At 35.6% G+C, this 26,766-nt stretch overlaps 1 protein-coding gene across 2 annotated transcripts in view; it reads left to right on the plus strand.

Annotated features, from left to right (window-relative positions):
* Naaladl2 (N-acetylated alpha-linked acidic dipeptidase-like 2) overlaps nt 1–26,766 on the plus strand; it is a gene marked incomplete in the record, with an annotated part of 1,228,826 nt that overhangs the window by 567,360 nt on the left and 634,700 nt on the right. For both annotated transcript variants that reach the window (XM_005383020.2, XM_013513456.1), the window contains 1 exon segment: nt 11,138–11,639. In XM_005383020.2, the coding sequence (XP_005383077.2) occupies nt 11,138–11,639 (502 nt within the window).

The following is a 26,766-nucleotide window of genomic DNA, read 5'->3' on the forward strand; positions in this document are numbered from 1 at the left end:
CATACAGTACTGCCATACCTCTCAGATACCTCTTCCCCATCACTTAACTATCATATTGCTATAATTAATAATTTTTCCTAGCAACACCTTATAAAAACATGAATGCAAGAAAGCCATAAAGAATAAAAGTGGAAGATTCTGCCCTCTGGGCCTCGGTTTTTCTGTTATGATTTTAGGAAACTTAGCGACACAAATTTTAGAATAAAGCACTTGTCATTTATAGAAACCTGTTGATACTCTTTCAAAAGTGAAGATATTTAAAAAGTAAACCAATAAAGTACTTTTGAAAATGTGAGAAATAGAGTGCTTAGTGGCCTCATGTAGATAAAAGCTTCATCTGTCTGTTCCTGGAAATCCAAAAGCTATAGTCAAAAAGCAGCAATTTAAGATCATTCACGCTGGCTGAAAGGATAAAAAATTGCAGTGTATCTATCAAGCTAAGAGGCTCCTCCTGGCAGACAGCTCTCAAAGAGGCAAGTGGTGATTGTATTGATGTGTTAACTCTTGACACCCTCTAAGCCCTCTTAAGTCAGTGTAAACCACATAGTAGGGAGAGGGACAGGCCCAGCCAAAGGGTTTTAATGGCTGAAAACAGGTCAATAGCAGGTTGAATGTGAACTGTATTTGTCAGACCTTATGCAGTGTTTTGTAATTTGTCCCTCTGCAGTACGAAAAAAAGTGACACTTTCAAAGTGTTGTTTAGAAGATACCATACTTAGAGGTTGTGTTCTTTTCCTCAGAGCACTGAACTTGGAAGCTGATCTCCCTTATTCAAAACTGTAGTGTCAAGAAACAAAAATGCCTGCCAGGGCTCCTGGGAGAAAGAGCAACTGAGATCTTTTAGACTATGGAGTCAGAGCAGCCCCCAGAGATCTAGGAATTGTGACTGGATTGCCATGGGGAATTCTGGTGCTTGTAGTCACACACTTGACCCAGTCAGGGATATAAACTTGCTAGCATGTTAGCATCACACTTATTCTTGGAACTCTTACAACCTGAATGTTATAATATTTGAGTGAGTTTCAGAATTTCACAGACTAGGTTTGATATCCTAGCTCTTCTACTTGCTAATTGTCAAAATTTAGGGAGTTGTTAACCACTAATCCTCAAATAACCTCATCTGTAAATGAGGACAGTAAAAGTACTTAATGAATAGGTCTACTTGATTAAATGATGTAATACATGAAAAGCTCTCATAGTAATCCTTGGTTCCTTTGAAGGGGTCCACAATATATTTGCAAGTTACTTTTTGAATATAATATGGGAATTTTGTCACTTTTGTGTAAAAGGTTTAAAGGAGACTTACGATTTCCATCACTAGATAGAGAAAAATATCTCCCCAGTGTAGAAATGTGCAACTTCAAAATAAGATAATTTAGAAAAAAAAAAAAAAGTCTTTCACCTAAGACTGACAGTTGCAACTACTAGCATGTGCAATCAGGAAGATGATTATAGAACTTGAGCAAACCCTATAAACAGCTCTTGGCTCTGACTTCAGAGAAGCTCACAGCCATACAAAATTTCAATTATACTGGCTTTCTTGAACCAGAATATTAGAATTGTCTTCCTCCACTTTGTTTTCCAGTTTTCTGGTGGCATTTATCTCTTGCCTATGCATTTCTACTCTGAAGATGGAAAGGTTGTAAATTCTATGGAAATAAACACACACATATAATTATAAATGAAAACAATTAGACAAAAAATATGTTAGAATCTAAGTTAAAGAGGAATCAAAAGTCCAAGAAAAGACCAGAAAAATCTGTCTATCATAGATATAAGAACAATTTACACATCCTTAAGTGAAGAGTTTTTTGATGTTAGTGAGACAAATTCACATGATAGATATTTTAAATAGTACTTAGAGTTCAAGACACCAGTTCAGGACAACCATAAAGTGAACTTGGTGTAGGTTTCATTCATTTTAATTCTTCTGTTTGCCAAATCCTAAATTGAATTGTGTTTTTTTTGTAATATTTTTTTAAAAAGAAACCTTTTCATAAATACAGTTTAGTGAGCCAAACTAACTGCCAAGTTAGGGTTTGTTGTACACATTACAGTTGTATATAGGTTCTAAATGATTCCCTGGACTGCTCAGGGACTTTGCAAATGGTTATACATACGGAAGTGATCAGAAACAAATTCGCACAAACCAGCTAACAACAAATAATTTTCTTTCAAATGATTTTGACTGCATTTTGCAATTTATAGCTCACTAATTTGCTGTCCTTTTTACATGTTATTGAGTGATCAAGATTATTCAGAAAGAAGTTTTAGTGCTATACTCTCCAAGTTGATTATCAGCTCTGCTGAAATGAAGAACACGGTAACCCACTTGACAATGAGCTTTGACTGAATGTTTATTTCTAAAAATAAACCACAGATAAATGCATTCCCTTACTTTTTAATAATGTTGATTTTATTAGTGAAGCATGAACAAGTAATTATTTTTTCTTTTATGTAGTTGACATACAAAATTGCAATTAAATAAGGAATTCTTAATGCATTTACAGATACAGTAGCAATTGCCAAGGCCATTTGACAAAACCACAGATAGAAAAGAAATCTCATTTTACTGAAAAATTAAACCAGGAAACAGTCTTCTGAATTGTTTCTATAGTTTTCTCTCTTGCCCTGCTCTCAAGTTGAGACCTTTAAAAGTTTCAACAACAAAATTTTATTCCATAAACATGGACTTTATTTATACAAACTAGAATCTTACTGAGAAAAATATGTCAAATTTTTTTACCCTATGAGGAATATTCTTCAAGTTAGATTTTTCGAGTTCCTCTGGGTACTAACGTAATTCACTATTATAGTACCTAATGGATGCTTTTTGATGAGGCACTGAAATTTCTAAAAAGTACCTTTGCTGCAGATCCATCCGCTCAAGCCAGGAAATGATTTTTACATTTGAAGCTTCAGGAAACACTATGTGAAGATTTTTTTTCATTGTACATAAAGATTCAATCATAGAACTGTCAGGAAATTGAAGATAGAAAACTGAGATTCTAACTTATGTTTTAAATTTTATCAGCTAGAGTCATTTATTTATTTTATTTGTAAAATAACTTTTACATGCAGGAAAACATCAAAATGTGTCCTAATTCTAATAAGACCTGCATGATGCTTTATTCTGGTTTAGTTAAAATGCTAACAATAACATCACAGTCAGTGAATTGAATCAACCATCTATGACAAACATGGTGTTCAATTAAACACATGTATAACTCACTTTTATGATTACATAATACTAATTCCTAGAACTATTAAGCAGTCTTTTGCGTTATAGAAAATTTCTATTATTCTTTCATAATAGACTAAGAATGAACTCAACTCTATAATAACAAGATATGAAATGGTGGTTGTAAGCCAAACACAATGACTTTTATATTAAACATTAGCTAAATGTCTCTCTTATCTCTCTGAGCCATAGTTAATGGTTAACAGGGTGCTTGCCTTGCTCAAAGGCACTTGTGTACACAGCTCCATTTCTTATTATTTCCAGGTCATTGTTACTAAAATTTGAGGTTTTTGGTCCTACTTTAATACAGTTAAGGATATATTCAAAGTCATGAGCTCCCAATATTTCTATTCTATGGAATCTCTAAAATACAGTAGACCATTTATAATGTGTTAGGCACTTGGCAATTTCAATAAGTTAGTCTCATTTACATTTAATCATAGTCTGCAAATCTGTTTCTATTATTATTTATATTTTCAGTATGTGGAGTTTAAGCATAAAGATATTGGATAATTGGTTTGAAATACATAGCAGACCTACGATGAACCAGGTAGTCCCACTGTGTAGTCTAGCAGTAGTTAGTGAGAACATTCATTTAATAAATTCCCTCAATCTGACTACAGAGTTTATTAGCCAATTTGCAGTCACTGGGATAAAACTTTTGACACCTTCCATTTAGAGGATGAAAGGTTGATTACATCTTATGCCTTCAGAGAGTTACAGTCAGCTGGCTGTGAGACATAAATAGCGTGGTAAGGGGGTATGACAGAGGAAAGCTGCTCAAGCTGCGGTAGCCAGGAAGCACAGAGAGAAGGGAGGAGCCAGGGACAGGAAGATATCCTCCCCTGCCAGGCTCTCAGTGATCCACCTCTTCTGACAAGGCTGTGCCTCTCAGTAGCATATTCTGCTGTAAACTCAACAATAGATCAGTCCACTGAGGAGTTTCAAGCCCCATGATCCAATAACTTTCCAAAAGGCCCACCTCTAAACACATGAGACATGTGGGGGTATTTTAGATCTAAACCACAACACTGAGCAAAACTAAATAGTTCTATGATGATATTCCTAAGTGGCATTAGCGGATATAATTTATTAAATATTTTGTTTGACATGTATTTATTCCCTCCGCGTGCCCAGAGCTGAGTGAGCAAGTGCTCCGGGAGCTGCTGGTCCTGTGGTTTGAGTCGGTGCTTTACTCACACCGCCAGGGTTCCCAGATGAAACTCGTGGAGAGAGACAGGTATTTCCCATCTGAGGGCAGAGCGAGCAACCCAGGACCCCGCCTCCATTACAGACTGAGTCTCTCCCATCCCTGCTTCTGCGGCAGAGAGGAGGTCCTCACTCAGAAGCCACAGGGACTTCTCTGGCTGAGGGCAGGGCTTCTCTGGCTGTGTAGCCTCTCCCAGCGCCTGCATGGCCTGTTCCAAGTGAGTGAGTGCTCCGGGAGCTGCTGGTCCCATAGTTCGAGTCCATGCTTTACTTTCGCCCAGAACCCCTAGAGGGTTGAAGGCACAGGCAGTCTGTGACTGCAACCCGTCCAGCCTGCATTTGGTTCCTATATGTGTCCTGAACTGATTGGAGACACAGAATCAGGTGGTTCACAAACTGTCAACCCTGCAATTTGTGTCTGGATTTTGCCTGTACCCTGAACTGCCTGGGGACATAGGTCCACTGGACTGGGATTGTCACACCAGTGCAACCAGAGTCTGGGCCATGCACGTGCCCTGAACTGCAAGGGGATGCTAGAACAGATGGTCGGCCATCAGCTGACACCAATGCCCATGTCTGAGAACGGGGATAACTAGATACAAGTCAAAAACTGCCGGAAAACCTGAGACTAAGTAGTGCTTCTCAGAGGTCACTCAGGGGCAAACCTAAACAACAGGAAAACCAGGGACACTAGTGAACTTTGCTGTGCAGCTACTGAAGAGGGAAACTGAGCTTTGTGCATCTGGTAGCAAACATGACAAAACGAAGAATGAAAAAAAATCGCAGAACTCTACCCCACTCAGAACAAGTCCAGAAGACACTGACATAGGAGAACGTGGTAAACACATGCCTGAAATAGCTGAAATGATTGCAATGGAAGTAAAGAAACAACTCCATAAGGCCATAGAAGAGATGAGATCAGAAATCTCTCAGGCAAAAAGTGAAATGACAATAATAATGAAGGAACGGCTCAAAAAACTGAACAAGAAACATATAAGAAAATAGAAGAACAAAGGCAAGGGTCAGAAGTGTTCAATGAAAAACACAGAAAAGACTTAGAACTCATGAACCAGATTCAAAGAGACTTCCAGGAAAACAAAGCTGCCACAGAAAGCTACCAAAACAACTTGAATGAAGCTCAAGATAGAATCTCAGACTTTGAAGACAGCATAGTAGCTAGCAACTGTGAAAGAAAGGATCTCTTAAAATCAAGAAGGATCCAGGAAAAGTCAGTTCAACAGCTGTAAGATGAAGCAAAGAGGAATAATTTACGACTTATAGAAGTCAATGAAACAGTAGGAAGAAACACAACTGACATAAAAAGATTATTTGCAGAAATAATAGCAGAAAATTTCCCAAGCATGGAAACAGAACCTGATATACAGGTAACTGAGGCATATAGAATTCCAAACAACCACAACCTAGGTTAAGAGGTCCCATCCAACCCAGCTATCCCCCTGCTGGGTATTTTCCCAGAAGATCTAAAAACATCATATCACAGTGATATATGTGTAGCTATGTTCATAGCAGCACAATTGGTAATTGCTAAATTGTGGAAGCCACCCAAATGTCCATCCACTGAAAATTGGATAAGAAAATTGTGGTACTTTTATATAATGGAATATTACACAGCTATAAAGAAAGATAAACTCAAGGCCTTTATAGGTAAATGGTCACAACTAGAGACCATACTCTTAAGTGAAATAAATCAGACCTACATGTGCAAGCACTGCATTGTTTCACTACTGTAAAACCTGAAAGAGTTAATTTATTTTTTTTTTTTAATTTTTTTTTGGTTTTTCTCTGGTACCGGGAACCGAACTCACGGCCTTGCACATGCCAGGCAGGCGCTTTTGCCACTGAGCTAAATCCCCAGCCCCTGAAAGAGTTAATTTAAACTAGGAGGTATGACAGACATTTTGAAATGATAGGAAAACACTCAAGGGTAAAGAGCAACTGGGATGTGGGAAAAGAGAAGGGAAAGAAGGAGACATTTTGTATGTATGCATATATACAGTATAGTTAACATAGTTGTTCTACTGTCTTTTATTTCTTTGCTAAAAGAAACTGTCAATGAGTCCTTGATGGGTCCATATTGCATGTCTCTATCTGTTTTCATGAGAAACCACTTGGAAGATATCAATATGTGATACAACAAGCATTGTTAATTTCCTACCACTTTGTTTGTAACTCTGTATTGTCTGTAGTGTTCTTTTGCTATTTTGTAAAAGGTTGTCTCTGTTAATATTTTCCTCCTTTCATTTTTAAAATTGAAAAAAATGTATTTATTATCAAAAATATTTGGTAACCCCTGTGTTGGGCTTGATCTGTAGCAGCAAGATATTGTATTTTAAATATATATTAAATTTCGATGCTATTAATATATTTTCTTGCATCCTATGTAATTTACTTAGCTTTAGCCGGTATGCATGTGTGAAATAGTGTTCAGAAGCTTTGTTATTTTTAATTCAGTAATATATTCCACATGGATATGAATTCATTTTTATTGATCTAAGCCTGTTATATTCTAAAAAAATAATTTTTAGCTCAACTTGTATCTGCTTTTTTACTTATAGAGGTACAAGTATATATAAAAGATAATTGTCTTAGTACATTGTATTTTCAAAACAATTTAGCCTACATAGTAACCCTGGGTTGGAGGGGGCTTATGTATTGAATGAGATCATTTTGAAAACAAGGAGAATATATAATACTTTTTCATAAAATTTGGATTTATTAAAAGACCAAGTGTCACAATACAGAAAGTAAGGATATTATAGATACTTCCATTAGAAAAAAAGTCTTAAATTTCTATGATCTTTTCTATATCAAATTGCATCTTTTTTGGAGAAAGATTTATATGGTATATTCAAAACTCTGCTACATGTGTTTTTTAAATCATTCACATGGAGTAACCTTAAAATTACATGACAATTTAAATTAAGTAAATTTCATGTATCAGTAATATAAAAATATGAAGTTTGAATGACATAATTATATAACTATATTTAAGACATAACTAAGATTTCTCTTTTATATTTTCAACTCACTTGAGAATTTGAAAATTCTAATAAAAAGTAATGTCCTTTTCCTTTACTTGTCTCACATAAGGCATAGGTATTTTAAAGACAGCTGCATTCCTTGTGAAACACATGAAATAATTTGCCTTGTCTCAAAATTGAGTGTACTGTGAAAGCTTTACTTAGCTTTGGTTTTGATGGTTTGTTGTATATTTATTTTAAATGAAATAAAAGTGTTAGGTCAATTATATTTGTGTGTTAGACTTTTGAAAGAAGTCAGTAATATTTTTTGTAAGGGAAAAATTTTAAAGAAATAAACTACTAAGTTTTAATATATGCCTTTACATTTAGATCTATACTTACATCTGTAACAATAAAATATATTTTATGAATACATGTATTTAATATGTATAATGTAATATGCATAATTCCATTTACCAAAGGAAATGATTAAAATCTTTCATTACATATTTTATCATATACTCATTTACTTAAGAATTTTCCTAAATACCTTGAGTTTTGTTGTTTAATGTGACTTTATTTGCCTTTGACCCAGATAGTAGTCTCCTGGAAAATGGAATTTTCTGCAAATTTATTAATGTGTAATGAATCTAAAAGTGGTAGTAAGTGTGTCAGCCAGATATCCATCTTAGTGAGGAGTTAATATCTGTATCTGCATTACCTTCTAATTGATGATTCTGTCTGATATTTGAAAAGCGTAAAATTGCTGATGTTCCTGTGATGGAATGCCTATTGTCAAGCTAGAAATGAAAACTTTGCCTCATCATTGCAGTTGATTTTCAAATGATTTGTGCAGCAATGACATTGAATGTTTGTACTAGAGGTCAGGGTTAGAAACCTCACATTTCTGTAGTAGCTCTCATATCCCAAGTCTTCCTTGAAAACAAATCATGCATTATAATTCAGTTTTTTAAAAAAGCTATCAGAGAGACCCATTCATTAAAATGGGAAAAATATAGATAACTTCACTGAGACAGCATCTGTAGTAAATTAATCAATAAGCAAAGCTGAAAATTTCAAGCTGTATATATCATATCATGCCATGATCATGATAATTTATTGATGTTTAAACCAAAGGGAAAAAAAATACTTAGTTCTAAGAAATTGCAGTTTATAATGCACATTAAAATAATTTGGTTAGTAAGGTATTTCACCTTAGTTTACCACCAAATTTGTCATCATATTTATAAAAACAGAAGTCACATTGTGGAGTACGTACACAACCATCATTTTTGTTGGTCCTAATTGGGTTATTTAATTTTGAATCACAGTTTCATCTTCTATAACAGACATAATCGATTTGGGATCATGGGTTTTAAAGAGCCTCTATTCTACTACCTTCAGATTTTTAGTATCATCTAGTACTTTCTGTTAAATGTGCTCTTTAAATCATGTATTATTTGGTTACTTCTTTAAATAGTTCTTTAGCCATCATTTCCTTTGTCTGAATAATTATCATTCATCCCATACATTGCTTCATTTCTCTTCTTCAGAAGTGACTGAAATCAGAGTTTGCTGCATTTTCTTGAGTCACTTTGGAAACAAGGTCAAAGAAAACAAAAATGATCTGGAAGAGAAAGAGTAAGGGAAGGGAAGAAAAGCATGCAGAACTATCCTTGATGTTGTAGTCCACACCAAATATCATCTGCATGACAACAGTTAACATATTCTATTTTAGTTTCTATATATAGAATAAATAAAAAAGAAGAAATCAAAGGATTATAGGCTATATGTGTGTATCTGTAGCCTTCTTTATAATGTCTTACACAATTACATATTTTATTCAGCATTATTTAACTTCTTTCATTTCTTCCAATGATTTTTTTTCTTCTTTAAAACCAGGAATATTTTTCCCAACTCATACAACCTATTGAACATTCAATGGATGTGTTAGTTTTCACTGTCTCAGCTAACCCTAATGATGATGCTATGAGGCCTGTAATGTTATATTACTGCTGTGCCCACTTTGCAGATGACAGCCTTGGGTTGCAGAGACATTAATCTTGCCTGCTATCACCACTTCCTGTCTTTGCCCCAGCATCTCGGGCCCCATATTTCATCCTCAGCCATAGCATGCCACTATACATTTTTCAAACAGGCCATTCTCACTTTCCTTGCCTTGCTACCCTCCTCTCACATTCTCTGCTACTGCCCAAAGGAACTTGAGTCACTTTCTTGAAGAATCTGGTGTTATATTTTCTTCTAGAATCAATCTCCCACAAGTATGCTGGAACTCTGCATACTGCATTTAACCTCCTTGTTCACGTAATATCCTCTCTGATTGGACTGTTGTGTACTTGAAGAATAGTAACTCATTTATCTTTGTCTTTCTTGCCTCTCCAAGTGTCACATGCATGAGATACTCACCTTTATTGAGTCAATCCTGGATTAGAATCCACCCTGCATTATAGTATAGCATGAATATTATAGTCAGAATTATGATTTTTGCATAATTTAATATTTAATTGTATTGAAACTAAGAAATTCAGAATCTTGCATTTTATGGGCATCTGTTAGCCAGGCTTGGTGCTATAGATAACTATAGTTTTGTGAATAAAGCGACTTATTTTCATGAAATTCATGTTATTTTTTTCATTAGAGCTCATTTGTCAATCTTTAACCCTAAGCAATTAACTAATCGATTATCATTTGAGCTCTGTTCTTTACCACCACCGTCGGATATACAGAAAATTTTCAAAACATTGTGAGGGAACTTCGCATCCAACTGGGGTGACAAATCCAATACACAGGAAATCTAAGGGTAAATACCCTGTGTCTGTAACCATGACACACCAGTGAGTGACTGAAAACAGACTTCAGACCACTTACAGTTAATTAGCCCAGTTACCCTAATACTGCTCCGCAGGATATAACAAACTGTCATCAAAAACTTTGTAGGGGAGAAAAGCCTCCATCTGCCACTTCTGTTCTAAGGTGAAGAAGCTAAAAGTCTCCTACGCTGATGAAAGAGTTTCATTTGGGGGTTGATGCCATGCAGAACTTTTATTTAAGGTTCACCGAGCCAGGCCAATTCATGTCATAAATTCGTTACAATAATTCAGTGCTCTCTGGTAACCTTCAAATTTTCCACTTTTATTAGCAGTCTGTGACTATATAACATCATATTTTGCTTATTGTAGTTGTATAGGTTGAATATTTTTTAGTATATCAATCTGTTCTTACCTTAAATTTGTGTTTTGAAAAGTAGCTCTGCTAGCATAATCATCCCAAGATCTTTTATCTTTTTTCCTCCCAACTTACCAAGTGACCACTGTATTGCCTTTGCCCTAAATTTTTAAAAATTATTTTGAAATATGTAAGATTAATTTTGCCTTCATTGTAATACATTTTCCTCCAATGCAATTGTACACTTGTGATTTCTGTTAATCTCCTGAACTTCAAAGCTTCATTGTGTATGTGTGTAATTTCTTCAATGGCTTTTTATCTTCTTTCCACAAAATGACTTGTTTTGTTTTTAATCTTCCTTCTCTATAGCCACAAACACAGGAAAACCTGATTAAATAATTATCTTAAATATGACCTCTGTAGGGAGAATGTATTTCCCTTTATTACAGTCACTAGTAAACTATGACTTATTGGGCATATTGTTTGTTTTCATAAGAAGTTATATTTCTTATATTCGCAGGTAAAAAGATGGCCTACCAGAAGATCAGTGCAGATCAAAGAGCGTCAGGACATTCACAGTACTTAGACAATGATGACCTTCAAGCCACTGCCCTTGATTTAGAGTGGGATATGGAGAAGGAACTGGAGGAGCCTGGTTTTGACCAGTTCCAACTTGACAGTTCTGAGAATCAAAACCTAGAGCACCCAGAGTCTGTGGACCTCAATCTTGATTCCATTCAGCCAGCAACTTCACCAAAAGGAAGATTCCAGCGGCTACAAGAAGAATCTGACTATGTTTCCCATTATACAAGATCTGTACCAAAGAGCAACCGCTGCAACTTTTGTCGCCTTTTGAAAATATTTTGCACAACCACCATTTTATTTATTCTCGGAATTTTGGTAGGTTATTATGCACATACAAATTGCCCTTCAGATGCCATATCTTCAGGAACAGTTGATCCTCAGTTATACCAAGAGATTCTCCAGACAATCCAAGCAGAAGATATCAAGAAGTCTTTCAGGTAGGAGCAAAGGAAATGAATGCTGGTGGGACATAATCCCTGGGAAAAAAATGTCTCACAGGGATATTGAGCTAATGATTTCTCCATTGTTTAAATCAGCTTTCCAAAGTGAGAAATATAACTTGCCTGCACATCAAGAAAATAAACCTCAGAGAGGGGTATATTCTTTCAGATTTCTGCTACTGCAATACAGATTTATGATGTGGGTTTTTTGAAGTGATAATAAGAATTGTGACTACAGAGGAGACAAAGCACTCTAGCCAATGCATTTTCTCTTAAGAAACACAGTTAGACCAAGCTAAGATGCAGAGATTGTCACATATACATATAATAACAACTAGGGCTTTAGCCATGAGGTTGAAAATGTTTGTGATATCAGAATAAAATAAACCTACTTTATGAGCTCAGGTAACTGTTCTTAGTCACTGGTATGTGCACTGGTAGTGTTCACTCTCCTGCCTTCCTGAGCCACTCAGTTAGCATTGCATATTTAAACATTCCTGATTCCACACATCAGACACTTTGAAAGGCTCTTCTATCTCTTTAAGGTGACTTCACATATGATCTCCTTGGTCAGAATGAGTTTACTTAAAAGTGAAGTGATAAAAAAACTATTCTTATGCAGCCCTTAAGTCTGAGTTCTTGGGAAAAATTTATTGACATCACATAATTTGTAGACAACTGGAAAGTGTTTGTTACATTATTAACATACAATTTGAGCTTTTAATAGTCTCCTAGCTTACATATGTGGTGATACAAAGAAATGGAAAGTGAAGAGTAGATATTACTTCCACATATAACTTTCATACATGCAGAGAAAAGATCTTCTCAAGGAAGGCAAACCCATTGAGCATACATTATTTAATGCATGTGCTGAAGTATCAGGTGTTCCAATGTTGATGAATTCTGATCCTATACTTGTAGGATGTATTTAATGTATGAATGACTGATAGGAATGTGTTTTTTACACACTGTTATGTTTGCTGTTCACTGTTTAAGCACTCTTGGATATGAAATATGCAGATAATGATACTTTATATATTTTCCAATACAAAATTATTTATACTGAATTAACCTAAAAAATATCCCATTTTCTTATAATGAGTGATTGTATCAGTCATAATCTAGACAGTGAAAGAGAAAATTTCATGTAGATTTCAAGTACAGGGCATCTAAAATAGAGAGATGCAATCCCCTTGATGATAAATAATGAGAAAAAAAATCAAGGCATGCAAACAAAGTCGAGAAATGGAGCCATTACTAAACTTAGGCTGGAGGGTTGGGGGAAGCTGGAACTTTATACACAAGCGGAGAGAAGGATGCAGTCTCAGCTGGAGACTCCACAGAAGATAGAAAGGGTGAGAAGTACCACAGCTTCTCCCTCCCTCCGGATTTTCAGTACTCTAGTGATTGTTTCATTGGCTAAATAGAGCAGGAGGCTGACTCAGAATCTGGGAAACTCGTCTTAAAGGGGTTAACTCCCTGAAGAGCAGGCTGGAACAGGAGAAGGGCAAAGAGACTGTCATAAATATGTTAGATCTTATTGGTTCAGGGATGTCATTTAAAAAATAAAACAAGCAAAAAGCATACATGAACCTTACAAAATTGTGTTTACTATAGTAGGTAAACATCCATCTAGTCTCTATCCCTATATAGATATGCTGCCTATGTCTATCAGTGCTATTGTGGACATCCATTCTATATCACAAAAGTATCTTCTGAAAATAGATGTACGGGATTAATTTCCCTTTAATATTAAGAATAATTACATTTCCCTGAGGCACTTATAAACTTTTAATTTAAGAAGACAATACATCTCACAACCTAGCCTGCTTTCTTCTTTACCTTGGCTTGGAATAAGTTTAGAATTAAATTTTAAGTTAGTTCAGAATGTTATGGTTTGTGTCTAAATGTCCCCCCAAAGCCTCATGCAGTCAAAGGTGGGGATTTACAAAGGTGGCTAGATGTAGGGAGTGTGATGCGGGGATGAAGGGTGTGTGGTTACTAAATTAATCCATGGACTGGTTTGGTATCATTTTGGTTAGGATTAAGATTTCCTCACCCTTAGAGTGAGTGCTACCCATCCTAAGTGCATTTATCCTGGTTGTAAATGTCATAAGGAGGGCTGCTATGGTCTTGCTGCTTTTCGCTTCTTTGCTACATTGCTGCCCTCCATGAACTGTTCCTCCTCTGTGAGTCCCCTCTGCCACGTGCCACCCTGCCCTGGAGCCATCAGATTATGGATTGAAATCTCTACAAACTGTGCATTAAATAAACCTTTCTTCCTTTAATTTTGAGTGTCAGATATTTTGTCTCAGCAATGACAAAAGTAACTAAGACAGTGAAGAACTTCTTAGCATGCATTTTGTTTAGTAACTAAACTACATATATATTTTCTTTATATTTCATTGTAAAATTCACTTGTATCCTTTTTACAAATAGGCAACTGATTTTAAAATTTAAAATGCATGATTAACAGTATTATTCTCTTTACAATGGCAGTGGCAGGACCGTAAGGATTTTATCCCCCTATTAAATTACAGCATCAACAAAATGAGGTATATTTTAAAGCTAGCTAAAAATATGTAACAAAAAGAAATTAAACCCTTAAGTAATATTCCATGGCTTAACAGGTTCATGATTATATTTCATCCAATAGCCATAGGATTTTCTTAATCGAGACAACAATCTTTCTTCTTTAAACAATAATATTGTTGGTTCAAACATGTTTATACAAACTTTCTTTGGTTAACATCTCACTGAAAGACACATTTTTCACTCTTTATTCATGCTAACCATATTCCATCTTGCAAGTTTCTGTGTTTACTATTTGTAAATTTAATTCTGCATATTATGGATTCCAGCTTCTGCTTCTCATCATTTCCTGATAAATTTGAGGCTCTTCCTGACTCACTATTTCAGTCATCAAGTCCTTTTTTCCCCTGTCTGTTGGTTCTTTGTTAATACTGTAAAGGTATCAGGTCTTATCTAATGTTTAGTAGGTGTGCCATATAAAAGATAATCACACTGCAAATCCGTGAGGAAATGGATTGACATTGCTTTGCCTGTCTTACATTCCATCTTCCATCAGACATTGAGTAAGTACATTTAAAGGAAGGAAAATAGTGTATGGATCGATGAAAAATAGCAGATTGTAATATGTTTACCAATTATGATATGTATTTTGAAAATCACCTCAGTTATTATTTAGATTTTTCATGTTGTAATCATATTCAAAGTATTATGAATATTTATTCATATTAAAATATAATGAATATAATTATAATTAATCAGAGGATATCCTATGTTACGGTTTTAAATAAATGACTACTTGTATGAAAGGCAGCTGGTATAAAAATGTTAAAGTATCACATTTGAAACCTCACTTCCACTGTGGCTTCAAAAGTATTGGTATTGCACTTCTAAAATCCATATGCAGAACTTAAACATGTATTTTAGATACAGAGATGTTCACCCTTGTATAGCCAAGCCAGTGAGAGCTTGGAGAAGTTAATAATAGAGAAATGGGGGAGAAGGAAAATTTTGGGGGTGAACTATTTATATATTGTAAATTCTAATCTCTTTTCAAGAAAAAAGCCTAAAATTTAATAGGAAAAGAATTTAACAAAACTACTTGGAAGAACCCTCATGCCAAGTGTTACATTCAGACCTGAGAAGTCTAAAGGGTAAGAGAAGGACTACTTAGTTGCTGCTAAAAGTGAAAAATAAGGGTAAACAAGAGTGATAAACAGAGAACCTGGAGATGAGGTTAGATGCTCAGTGTCCAGGAGAGTAAATTTTTCCAGACACACAAAGGTGAGAAATCCCACTGGCGGGGTGGATGAGTTTCTAGTGAACCAACAAAACTTGCACACAATGAATTCAGATGAAAATTCCTAATAAGGTACAAAACCAATGCATGAGATTATCCACCAAGTGAGAAAAGGAACTTGGGGTGAGGTTGCGGTGCAGTGGGAAAGCATGTGTTTAGCATATGCAAGGCCCTGATTTGATTCTGAGCATCTCTCCCAAAATTAAAAATTTAAAAAAGAACAAAATTTTTGGCCTGCCCTTTACCTGCTATCATTTTCTGTGTTTTAACCTTGGCATATCAGAAGCTCCAAGAGAGGGAGTATAGAATCACAAAGTAAAGAAGATGGTGACGGCTCTCCCAGCCTGACTCCAAGGCTTCCCGTTAAGGAATGGCCAAAAAGTAGAGAAAAGTTTAAAGTTCTTACGATTAAATGATAGAGTTTTAATTTCTCATTGGAGTAACTTGTGTTACTTAACAATGGATAAAATTGCTGGAGTTTGTATTCAAGAATGGAAGGTGGGGAAGAAATAGCCTCAATTAACAAGTGTAAAGAGCAAGAAAGGGAGGTGATACTTGACAATTTTACCCCCCAGGTCATCCTTGTTCAATTTAAATGTTACACAGGTGACTTTTTCATGTAATACTTAGAAAAGCACATGTTTGAGGAACGTGTTTATTTATAGAGAATCATTGAGAGATGTACTTACTAGATATCTAGTTTAAGAACCTAGTTACCAAATGATAAAGCCATTTAATAGGTTCACTTAAGGTAATTACTAGATATAATGTGGATCCAACAAAAGAAAATAAATCAGAGTTTTAGTTACCATTTTTACTAGTCACTTTCCAAACACTGGGACAAAAATGCCTGACACGTGCAGCTCAAAGAAGACAGGTTTATTTGGGCTCAGAGCTTCCGAGGGTCCAGTGGACGGTTGGCCGGCTCCAAGGCAGAAATGGCACGGTGAGACAGCATGGAAGGAGAAAGCTGCTCAGTGCACGGCAGCCGAGAAGTGGAGCAAAGGAGCAGAAGCCAGCGGTAAGAATAAAACCCTCCAGGTCACACTCCCAATAATCCACTTCTTATCAGCATATACATTAATCATGGAATAATCTACAGAGGAGCGTAACCCCCCATGACGCAGTCCTTTTCCGAAACCCTCACTTCACAGGGCTCTTTTGGGCATATTTTAGATGAAATTGATAACTGCTTTGACGACATGTATTGACATAGTTAAAATTAGCATAGATATGAAACCGTGTTAGTGTTCTTGGGTGTGACTGTATCTGTGTGTGTGCACATCAATAAATCTTTTAACAAGATATTCATGGTCATCTCTCTATATGCTTATCTTGTGTGAAAATTTTACCATTCTTGAGTCTCTGGTTTATTTTTTCCCTATCTCTTCTCCTATGTAGGCAGATGTACATTCAGATGTATATATCAGATATATTCAGCAGCATTAGATTCAAATTAGGTCATTAGAAGTAGCTTTAGCACATGTTTTTGGTGCCTTAGGCAGTCTTTATTTGTATAATGTGAGTTTATTGTAAACATCAATGCAGAAGGCTGGCTTCACACACCAATTATAATAATTACTCATTTGATCAGGCATTATCGTTATGAAGCTGGATCTAAACCACTCTGAGGACCTCAGTAGTCACACATCTCTGATTTCCACTCAAAAATTACTTCCAAAGTGCCTTAATTTTATTCACTTCTATGCTAGCTTTTGTTTGTACTCTTGCATCTTCACCTGATAACAACTGCTATATCTTCCAGTTCAGTACTCCTCCTTTTCTCTTCTTTGGAATGAAATATACTTATGATCCATTTGGGGTCCTGATATACTTGTGACTCAGAGTCAGTGTTTATGTCTAGTCTAGTCAGCTTCAGCCTGCTGATTGGGATGCTGGTCTCCTACTCTAAAACATGTTTGCCTAGCACTACTGAGGGAGCGCTTTTCAACTGGAATGTGACTGACACAATGTATTAAATTAAATATACAATTGATTTCAGATTTTTTAAATGGATGATTGATATATACAATGGATCACCAGTTCATGAACTTAACTTATTTCACAGTTCTGGAACAGATAGGCACATTCCTGTTTGTGTGGTAAACATGGCTGCAGTCTTGACAAGCAGAGTTCTCATCTGATGCAGAGTTCATGCACAAAAAACAAAATTTTGCTAAATGCTCTGGTTGTGAGCCAAATTATTCACAAAAGCATTTGTGAAACAAGGTACCTCTGCAAGGTACATATATGACATCCTAAAGTTCATAAGCACAGTGCTGAACAAAGTCTGCTGCAGACACCAAAAATAGTTAGCAAATATAATACTATAATGAAGATATTTACACTGGATAAACCGATGAGTATAATTTTGAGAACATGGAACTGTTTGCCTTTTGACGCTGTAGTGCTGTGAAATAGTATGCTGAAAAGGAGAAAATATGTTATGTTCTGTTTATGGCTAGTGGAGCTTTTTAAATGGAAAAAGCATTATTATTTTCTTCTTAACTGTATGTGGAATGTATACAAAAGTAAAAAGTATAGTAAAAATATCTATAATCACCTTTTTAAAAAATATCACTCTTTCTTTCTTTCTTCTCTTTCTTTTCTTCTCTTTGTCAGTTAGCAAAATTGTATCATGCCATGTTTATTCTTTTAATATCTACTTTAAAATTCTTTTCACTTAAAATGTATTTAAAACCATTTTTAAGTCTATAAACAGAAATTTAAACCATTAGACTAAAATACTGCCTGGCATTCAATTGTATGGATGCCATATAATTTCTTTAACCTATTCCTTATAAAGGAACATTTAGGTTGTCTTTATAAACATTCTTTGGCAATAGCCTTTGTGTAATTATTTAGTATTTTTTTCTGATAAATTCCTGGAAGCAAGTCACAACTTCAGAGTTAGAATTTCTTTGGCTTTTGCTTTGTGTTTTGAAACTGCCTTGTGGCTGTTAGCCATGAACACCTGATGTCCTCTGAAACTCCCTTGTGAGCCCCCAGCCTTCCAGGCCCTCATCACTGTTTATAGACCAAAATAATATTAAGCAGATTTTCAAGTGTTAATTGACAATTTGTATTTCTTTTTGGACATATAAGCTACTTTTAAAGAAGTGCCACCCCATGGGCGTTACAGGGTATTTTTCTCTGTTCCCATTGTTTGATCACAGCGACACCATCAGCAACTCTCCTAGAGTCCCCAGCCATTCTTTCCAACTATCATCTGCTCCTCCCCATCTTATATTTATTTTCTCTCATCCTTCACTTTTTTTCTCCTGCAATTTCAGTATGAGAGGGAATAATGTAGGAAGGCTACAAGAAATGAAAAAAGCAACACAGCAACTGCTATTTTAATTGGGAAAAAGTCATGTATATGTATAACAAAAGCGACATTATTCAATTTATGCAAATGATAGCAGAATGAATTTAACTGTAATAGAGTGATGACTCCTAAAGGAAACAATTAGCTAGTCTATCATTGATCTCTCCAGATAACAAATGTACGTTGTCTTAACTTTAATCACAAAAGAAATACATAGGGTAAGACTTATTTATTTATACATAGTATTTCATTGCTCTAAACTTTACATAAGGCAACTGCTTAACTCAGAATTTCTCAGTGCTCTGCAGAATGTTATCACTTCTCTTCACGACTTGATCCCACTCACAGATGAAAGCTTATGCCTACTCAGGCCTTAGACATTTGGCCAAAGCGCCCACCAATCAGATGAAGGAAAATTGTTGATAGAGAGGATTTTGACTCAATGACCTTCTCTGTATTGACAAGTTCAAATATTGTGCTTCCTTTGAGGTTTGCCTCAGGTGTCAACCTCATTATGGTGCTGTGATTAATCTCCTCCCAGTTGGTTTTCTCTTGCTATCTTTGCAAGTCTAAGTATTTCATTTTTCTCACTTTTTGTTGGCCTGAATCACATTCCTTCATGGTGAAGAAAGAATTAAGTGTCTAACACAGTACCTGAATCACAGCAGCCCAGCTCTTAGTACATCTTCACTGCATGGCAGAATGAACCAGTGTAGAAGTGCTCCTGATAGCCAGGTGTGGCGGTGCATACCTGTAATCCCAGCATTTAGGAGGGAGAGGCAGGAGAATCTCCATGAGTTTGAGGACAGCCTGGAATACATATGAGTTCAAAACCAGCCTGACTACATAATGAAACCTTGCATCAAAAAAGAGAAGTAAGAAAGAGAGAAAAGAAAGAAAGAAAGAAAGAAAGAAAGAAAGAAAGAAAGAAAGAAAGAAAGAAAGAAAGAAAGAAAGAAAGAGAGAAAGAGAGAAAGAGAGAAAGAAAGAAAGGGGTATGCTCTTGAGAAACATTCACTTCTATATACATTCTATTTTAATAGTAGTTTAAAAATAAAACAATGTGTATTTCTGGCTCTTCCTTTATCCTCTGGAAATTCTATCTTATAATCTCTTATCTATGGAAGAAAGAACTTTGCCTTTTGAACCCATTTTTATCTGTGTTTTTATAACAGTACTAGGAAGTTGATTTTGAAGGCAGAGGATTTTCTTCTGTAAGTATATGCTGAAGATGTGTATTCCAGGCACTCTGCTAGAACTTCTACAGCTTTTAATGATATTTTATTTAATCAACCAAGCATTTCTTTACTATGACAAAAAATGGAAGTTAAAAATTCAGAGATAATCTAGTGATCACATATGTGTCTACTTGATTTTCTACTGAGATTAGGTTACTTAATTTCCTAGTAAGAAAATTTCCCTTTTTGATTTTTCCATCAAATCTATCTGATGTAAAGCATCAGATCTAACTTAGATTAATAAGCGTCATAATTAAGAACCCTTAATTTCATTGTAATGTATTCTTTGTTGGAGAAATATAGGTGACATAATCACAGTGTTGTTTTACTGTCAGTGAACCAATTCTGTCAGATATGTTACGAGCATGTGTACTGACAGACCCCCTCTACTGAGACTGATCAACTGTCCTCACACCTTTCTCTTACCTGTTTCCTGTGTTGACTGTGGTACGCTTTCCGAACCATTCACTTTTTGATCTTATTCATTCCATGAAAGGAACAAGATCAGTAAAATGTAGTACAAGGAAATAACAAACCTCTCTCTTTGAGGATCAGGTATGTCAGTTTCCTGTGGGTTCATGTGACTTCTCCACACTCTTGCGTAGAAAGGTTGGTAGTGATCAGATTTAGCAGAGTGAAGTACAAGTAAAACATGGGAAGGTTGGGAACTGACTGTAGGCTTCTCTCCTTCATGTTCCTTTTTAATGTCAATGAAATCAAGATTCAAATGACAGACATAGTCCTTTGAGCTGTGCAATTTAACAACTTAACTCACACTCTAGAAATTATGGTATCTGAAAATTTTACATATAAGTGTTATTGCTATAATCTCACAAGGGTGGCTTAAAGAGGATATTTAAAGTAAAATATACTTTAAAACAGATTATTTGTGTAAAGTTAAATCAAATTGAGCACTTTATTAGGTTCACTTAAAAGTATCAAATGAATGTTTCTATCTGATGAGACAGAAAGCGGGCAGATAATTCATGTACAAGCAGTGGATGATGCAAGGGCCAGCCCGCATCCCCTTCCTCATGCACATGTCATAGGAGGGTGTCACAGAAAGGATACATCATTTTATGTTCCATCTTGTCGATGCTTATACAAACACATTTTGATGTTAATTTTTTGGTACCAACTTGGCTAAGTCACAGTACCCAGATGTTTGGTCAAGCATTATTCTGGATGGTTCTGTTAAAATATCATTAACATGCAAATCAGTAACCTTTGCATAAAGCAAATTATCCTCCTAAATGTGACTAGGTCTCATCCAATCAGCTGAGGGCCTTAATAGGAAAACTGACCTCTGAAGAAGAGGGAATTCTGCTGACTTCATTTGTATTTAAACTGTGGTTTCTCTACGACTCCATCTATCAGCCCACCCCACAAATTTTGGCCTTACCAAGTCTTCCCAGTTGTGTGAACTAGCCCCTTAAATGAACGTCCCTCACACACAAACCCTGTAGCTTTTTTCCTCCCCTCTGAAGAACACTGACTAATACCTACAGGTGCAGGGAGCTTAAGTCAGCCAATACAATTTGGCTGGATTTTTTTAAAAAATTCCAGAACAGTTCTAGAATAATTTAAGGGGTCAGTCTTTAGGAATTAGCTGTTAAGATGGAAAGTTGATACTGAAGTTTGGGGGAAAAAAGTATTTCAAATATTTTCTAAAGATACTTAATCATTTGCCTGAACTTACTCAGTTTGTGGTATCAAAATTTAGTCAATTCTTGAGGCAAAAATACACTTTCTGAGTTTGCAAGGTGTCATTCTTATCTGCAGAAAAAGTAGCATTGAAGTTCTATTCCCTCTCATTATAACTGGAGAAAATATATTAAATTTTGTATGCCTGATTGGGGAAATCAGTTTCTGTCTCCAAAAGCTGATTGTGTGTTGTAGCTGGGTCCTTTACCAGTGAAGTGCAATTCTATTGCTTAAAGATTGCCTTCCTGTGCAACGTGATGTAGTAATGAATTAAATCCAAATGAGCCTTATATTCGCAGTGCCATAATATGTAACTCGTCCCTTGTGGAACTTTTTTTATTACCTAATACAAGAGGAGCTAACATCTTCCTCTCATGGCTCACTTCTCAAAATGGTATGCAGCTCTCAGTATTAGAAATAAAAAAACATGAGTTGAGATCAAATTACCTTTTTATAAACTCACTAAATCACAGAGAGCATCTTAACATGTCCCCAAATATGCAAATTAAATTCTGATAGAACAAGAAACAAAAGAAGCAGCTCTAATTCTGTGGAGTACATTTCTATCTGTGAGAGAAATATGAAACTGAGCAATTTTCTCTGAGCAGAAGTGTGTACAGGTGGTTTTTACCTTCAATAAAAATAAAATAAGTGTGGGTGTTTTCTCTCTATTTCTTCTCTTGTTTCATCATATTAACTCTGTTCTGTAGGGAACATCTTGTAAGATCAGCTTGTACCAATATTGTAGTTCAAGCTGCTACATAGATTTAAAAGCTCTAATTTATTAGCCTGATAATTTTGTAATTCAATAAAACATCAGTTATTCCCTTGTAGCTACCTAAAGTGTGTCTGTGTGACATACTTTAATTTCACCAGATATTTTTAAATGTGTCTTGTTATTTCATATGAGCCAAGAGGAAATGTAGATAGATAGTTGTTTTAGTCCAGTGGGACTGTGCAGATAAGTAACGGTGTCAGGTTTTCACAGACTGTTATTTCTTGTCACTTCCTGAGCATCCCCTCCCCTGCAATACACAGACACTTTTCGGAATATTTCTCCCTCTTGCTCTTGCTTGCCATAGCTAGATCTGAATCACTTACTGCTTGGTATAACACATAGTCCAGATCTAAGCTGTACCCCCACATTTTATTTTTAACTAGAGAACCTAAATGCATATGAACTCCATTTCTCCTGATTTAATTTTTAATTTGTACTTCAGTCACAAAAGTATGACTACATAGAGAGTTGGTCAAATTACGTACTGAATAGAAAAGCTCTATGGAGGTAGAAGCAAGTTCAAAACTATGCTCTATTGATGGAGGTGGGAGAGACCACAACTTTCTTAAAAATTAGAATGTTTTTTAATCAAATTTATACTCCAGTGTAAAAATAACACCTGACTGTATACAAGATATATTCAAAGTACCTAACACTGGTGCATTTATTTATGTTTAACAGGTATTTATTGAGAACCTATTGAGTACTGGACACACAGGTGTAGAGAAAAAGTAGTGAATAAGTCATGCAATATATTTGTATGTCTGGTATATATATTTGTATTTAGTGGGCCTAGGTAATGGAAACATACTTGTTTATATAAAAATAGGAAAATGACCCAAAATTACACAATGTAGTAGGAAGGAAGGAAGGAAAGAAGGAAGGAAGGAAGAAGGAAGGGAGGGAAGGAAGGAGGAAGGGAAGAAAGAAGGAAGAAATGAATTGAATATAACTTGGAAAAGTCTCAAGTGAAAACCTGGGGTGAAGTGGTAGCTTCAACTTCAGATGCACACTGCCATGTTCCAGGAGGGAGCTCTCTCTTTTTGCCTCTCCAGGTATCTCGGAAACTGTAGGATTTCTCAGCACCCAAATAGTTGGCACAACCTGACACACCTGGCTCTAGCATTGTGGTTGAGCTCTTTTCCTAATAATTTATTTGTTTCTTGCTGTCACATTTGCAAACAAACAAGTAACAAAATTTAAGAAAAGAAAACAAATGCTACTTCTTAAAGAGTAAGTTCATCAGGAAGGCTTAGCAAAGAGGATGTGGAGAAGGGTGATGTCAAATTTATCACTCTTTCTGGCTTTCTGTTCATTTGGATTATTTGACATAGAATTTAATTCTTCCAAATAAGAGTCATTAATTCACTCATACTTTTTTTATGTTACCAAAAAAGTTATTTTTTTCCTTGCCAAAAAAGCATCAGTTTTAAGGGTGCCATTTCACTTCCAGTTATTATCTTTTAAACATGTTTTCCCTTTAATTTTACATCATGTGCAGAACTGGTATGTTATGAGTAGAAAGAGAAAATTATTTTTTAGTTCAGTTCTAGTCCACAAGAACCATCCTAAGGAAGATAAATTAATTCTGGATCCCGGGTTCTAAGTCTTTGTTCATCAGTTGCATTCATCTGGTAGAACTGTCCTTTGCTAATGAAAGGCAGTTATAGTCTGACACCCAGTGGCATACGTTAACTTTCTAAGACTGTGAGCAATAGCGGCGAGGAGAATTCCTTTATGGACATGGAAATTAAACAAAAATGTTCACTTCATATTCTGAACATCTATTTTTACTGTGATCTCACTCCTTTATATGGATCAGGACAGGATCTTAAAAGATGCTCTGCAGTAGCCTTTTCCAAATGCTGTTTAGGCAGGATGTGGCCAAAGAGAGAAGTTGGGGCCAAGGAATTGCGTTCTCAGAATTGAGAGTATGATATCTGTAGAAATTAGGAAGGTGGGGAAAGTCGTGATTGTTTCGGGATTTTTGTCCCAAAAATCAAACTGTTTTTCTCTATGTGGATAGGGACAAACTAAGTCACAAATAGTATCAGTGCTAGTTATTGCTATTATACTGTAATCTGTAAACATTAAAAAAAGTTGGATGTTGTGAGATATGTAAATTGGAAGATGATTTGTGGTTGCTTGGAGAAAAAAATATGTGAAAATAGCACATATTGACATGTGAAAATAGCACAGGTTGACAAAAATTAGGAAATCTGCTGACCTGAAAACAAAATGAATTAATTTTTATTTTTGTTTGGTGGATTGAGAGTTTCTGAAATGAACACATCTGGGTTAAAAAGTTTTCTAGAATGATAAGGCTTTTCTCAGACTTTAGTCTGGAAAATTCTGAGGCAAAAGGTAGGCATAAAGACTACCATACACACTAGTGGGATAAAGTGTAAACAATGAGGCAGTGGAAAGATGTGAGCTCCTATAGTCCTCCTATAAATGTGAAGTCCTGGAAAATCCTCCTCCTATAATCTTTGCAGAGCTGTGTACAGTCTCTGGGAGGCAGATGTGGTCTTCCTTTATGGAACACTCTAACAGCCCTGGATCTGGAAAGGGAAGTGATAATACTAAGTGGAGTCTGGAAAGGGAAGTGGTCCACTGGATCTGGAAAGGGAAGTGATAATACTAAGTGGAGTCTAAAGAAAACTGTAAAACTTAGCAGAAAACTAAATATACTTCTGTGTCTTCCTTCATCTTGGACAGTTGCCCAAGAATTTTCCACACTCAATACCTAAACTCTTTATTCAAAATTTAATAGAAACCACCCTGCTTTGTGGAATAAACTACTTAGAAAGATCTGAGTCACAATACTTACATATGCCTAGTGTTTCTGATATTCTCCATATTGCTAGGAAAGAAATAGGGATATGAATCTAAAGCTACTCTTGAAATATCAATTCAAATGGTATCATAATAATCTAATATCAATCTGTGATCCTTTCCAAGAAGCTAATCATAATATATTTAGGAAAATAAAATAAAGGAAGATTAAAAAGTCTCAGTTTCCATTTGCTGATGGGTTAATTTCATCCTAAAGCTACTTCTCACACATCATCTGTGTTTTTCATGATCCAATTCTGGCTGCCTTCTCCAGTCAGATTTTTGGAAAGGGTAGATTAGGCTCATTCCACATGTGCAGTATCCCTCTTAGTGCCAACACCACACTTCCGTATGGTGTTTCATCCTCTTGTGCAAATCTGATGCCAGTGGAATTTATATCTTACTCACACAATCATCTTAGAAATGGACTTGAAGTCAGTCTTTCCAGGATGAAATTCCAGCTGTGTGTTCACCTGTATTACCTTGAAAAATTTTCTTAAATTCACAGTAGTACCATTTACTTATGGAAGAAATAATGGTCCAACATTCAGAGTGGTAAAAGAAATAAGTAACGTTTATTATTATTGTAATTTTTGTTCATAAAAAACGTTTTTCTTTGGTAGTTTCTCATTGATCATCATCCTCTTTAGACTGATTTCCTGGAATATCACTCAGCCCATGTCTCTTCTCTATTCCCCTATTTCTTCTGTATTTCCCTTTCTTCCTCCAAAATCCATGTCAATAATTTGTCTTCTTCCATATTGCTATTAGAGCCTCACTTTCATATTCAATTTTTTCCCAGTGTTCCCTAAGAATTCTAATGACTGCCAAAATAATACTTTTTCTTATCAAGTGCACAAACATACTTGTAAAGCAAACTTTTATTCCACTTTAAAAATAAGTTAAAATACCCTGTGGAAATCAGTCTGGAAATTCTTCACTAATCTAGGACTAGAGGTCCATTCAACCCATCTATTTCCCTTTTGGGTATTTTTCCAGAAGATCTACAAACATCCTACCACAGCGATATATGTGCACCCATGGTTACAGGTGCTCAATTTGTAATAGCTAAATCGTGGAAGCAACCCAAATGCCCATCCACTGAAGAATAGAAAAAAAGATGTGGTATTTGTACATAATGGAATATTATTCAGCTATCAAGAAAGATGAACTTGAATCTTTCATAGGTAAATGGATGCAACTAGAGACCATAATCATAAGTGAAGTAAATCAGACCCACATGTGTTAATACTGTACTGTGTCACTAGTGTAGGAACCTGAAAGAGTAAATAAAATCTGAAAGGCTTAATAGGTATTGTGAAGGGGAAAGAAACTGCTCAAAGGGAAGGAACAACTGGGATGAGGGAAAAGAGAAAAAGAAGGGAAAAATATGTATATATGTATGTGTATAT

The sequence above is a fragment of the Chinchilla lanigera genome, unplaced genomic scaffold, assembly GCF_000276665.1.
Source record: "Chinchilla lanigera isolate Chin_1 unplaced genomic scaffold, ChiLan1.0 scaffold00019, whole genome shotgun sequence".
NCBI lineage: Eukaryota > Metazoa > Chordata > Mammalia > Rodentia > Chinchillidae > Chinchilla > Chinchilla lanigera.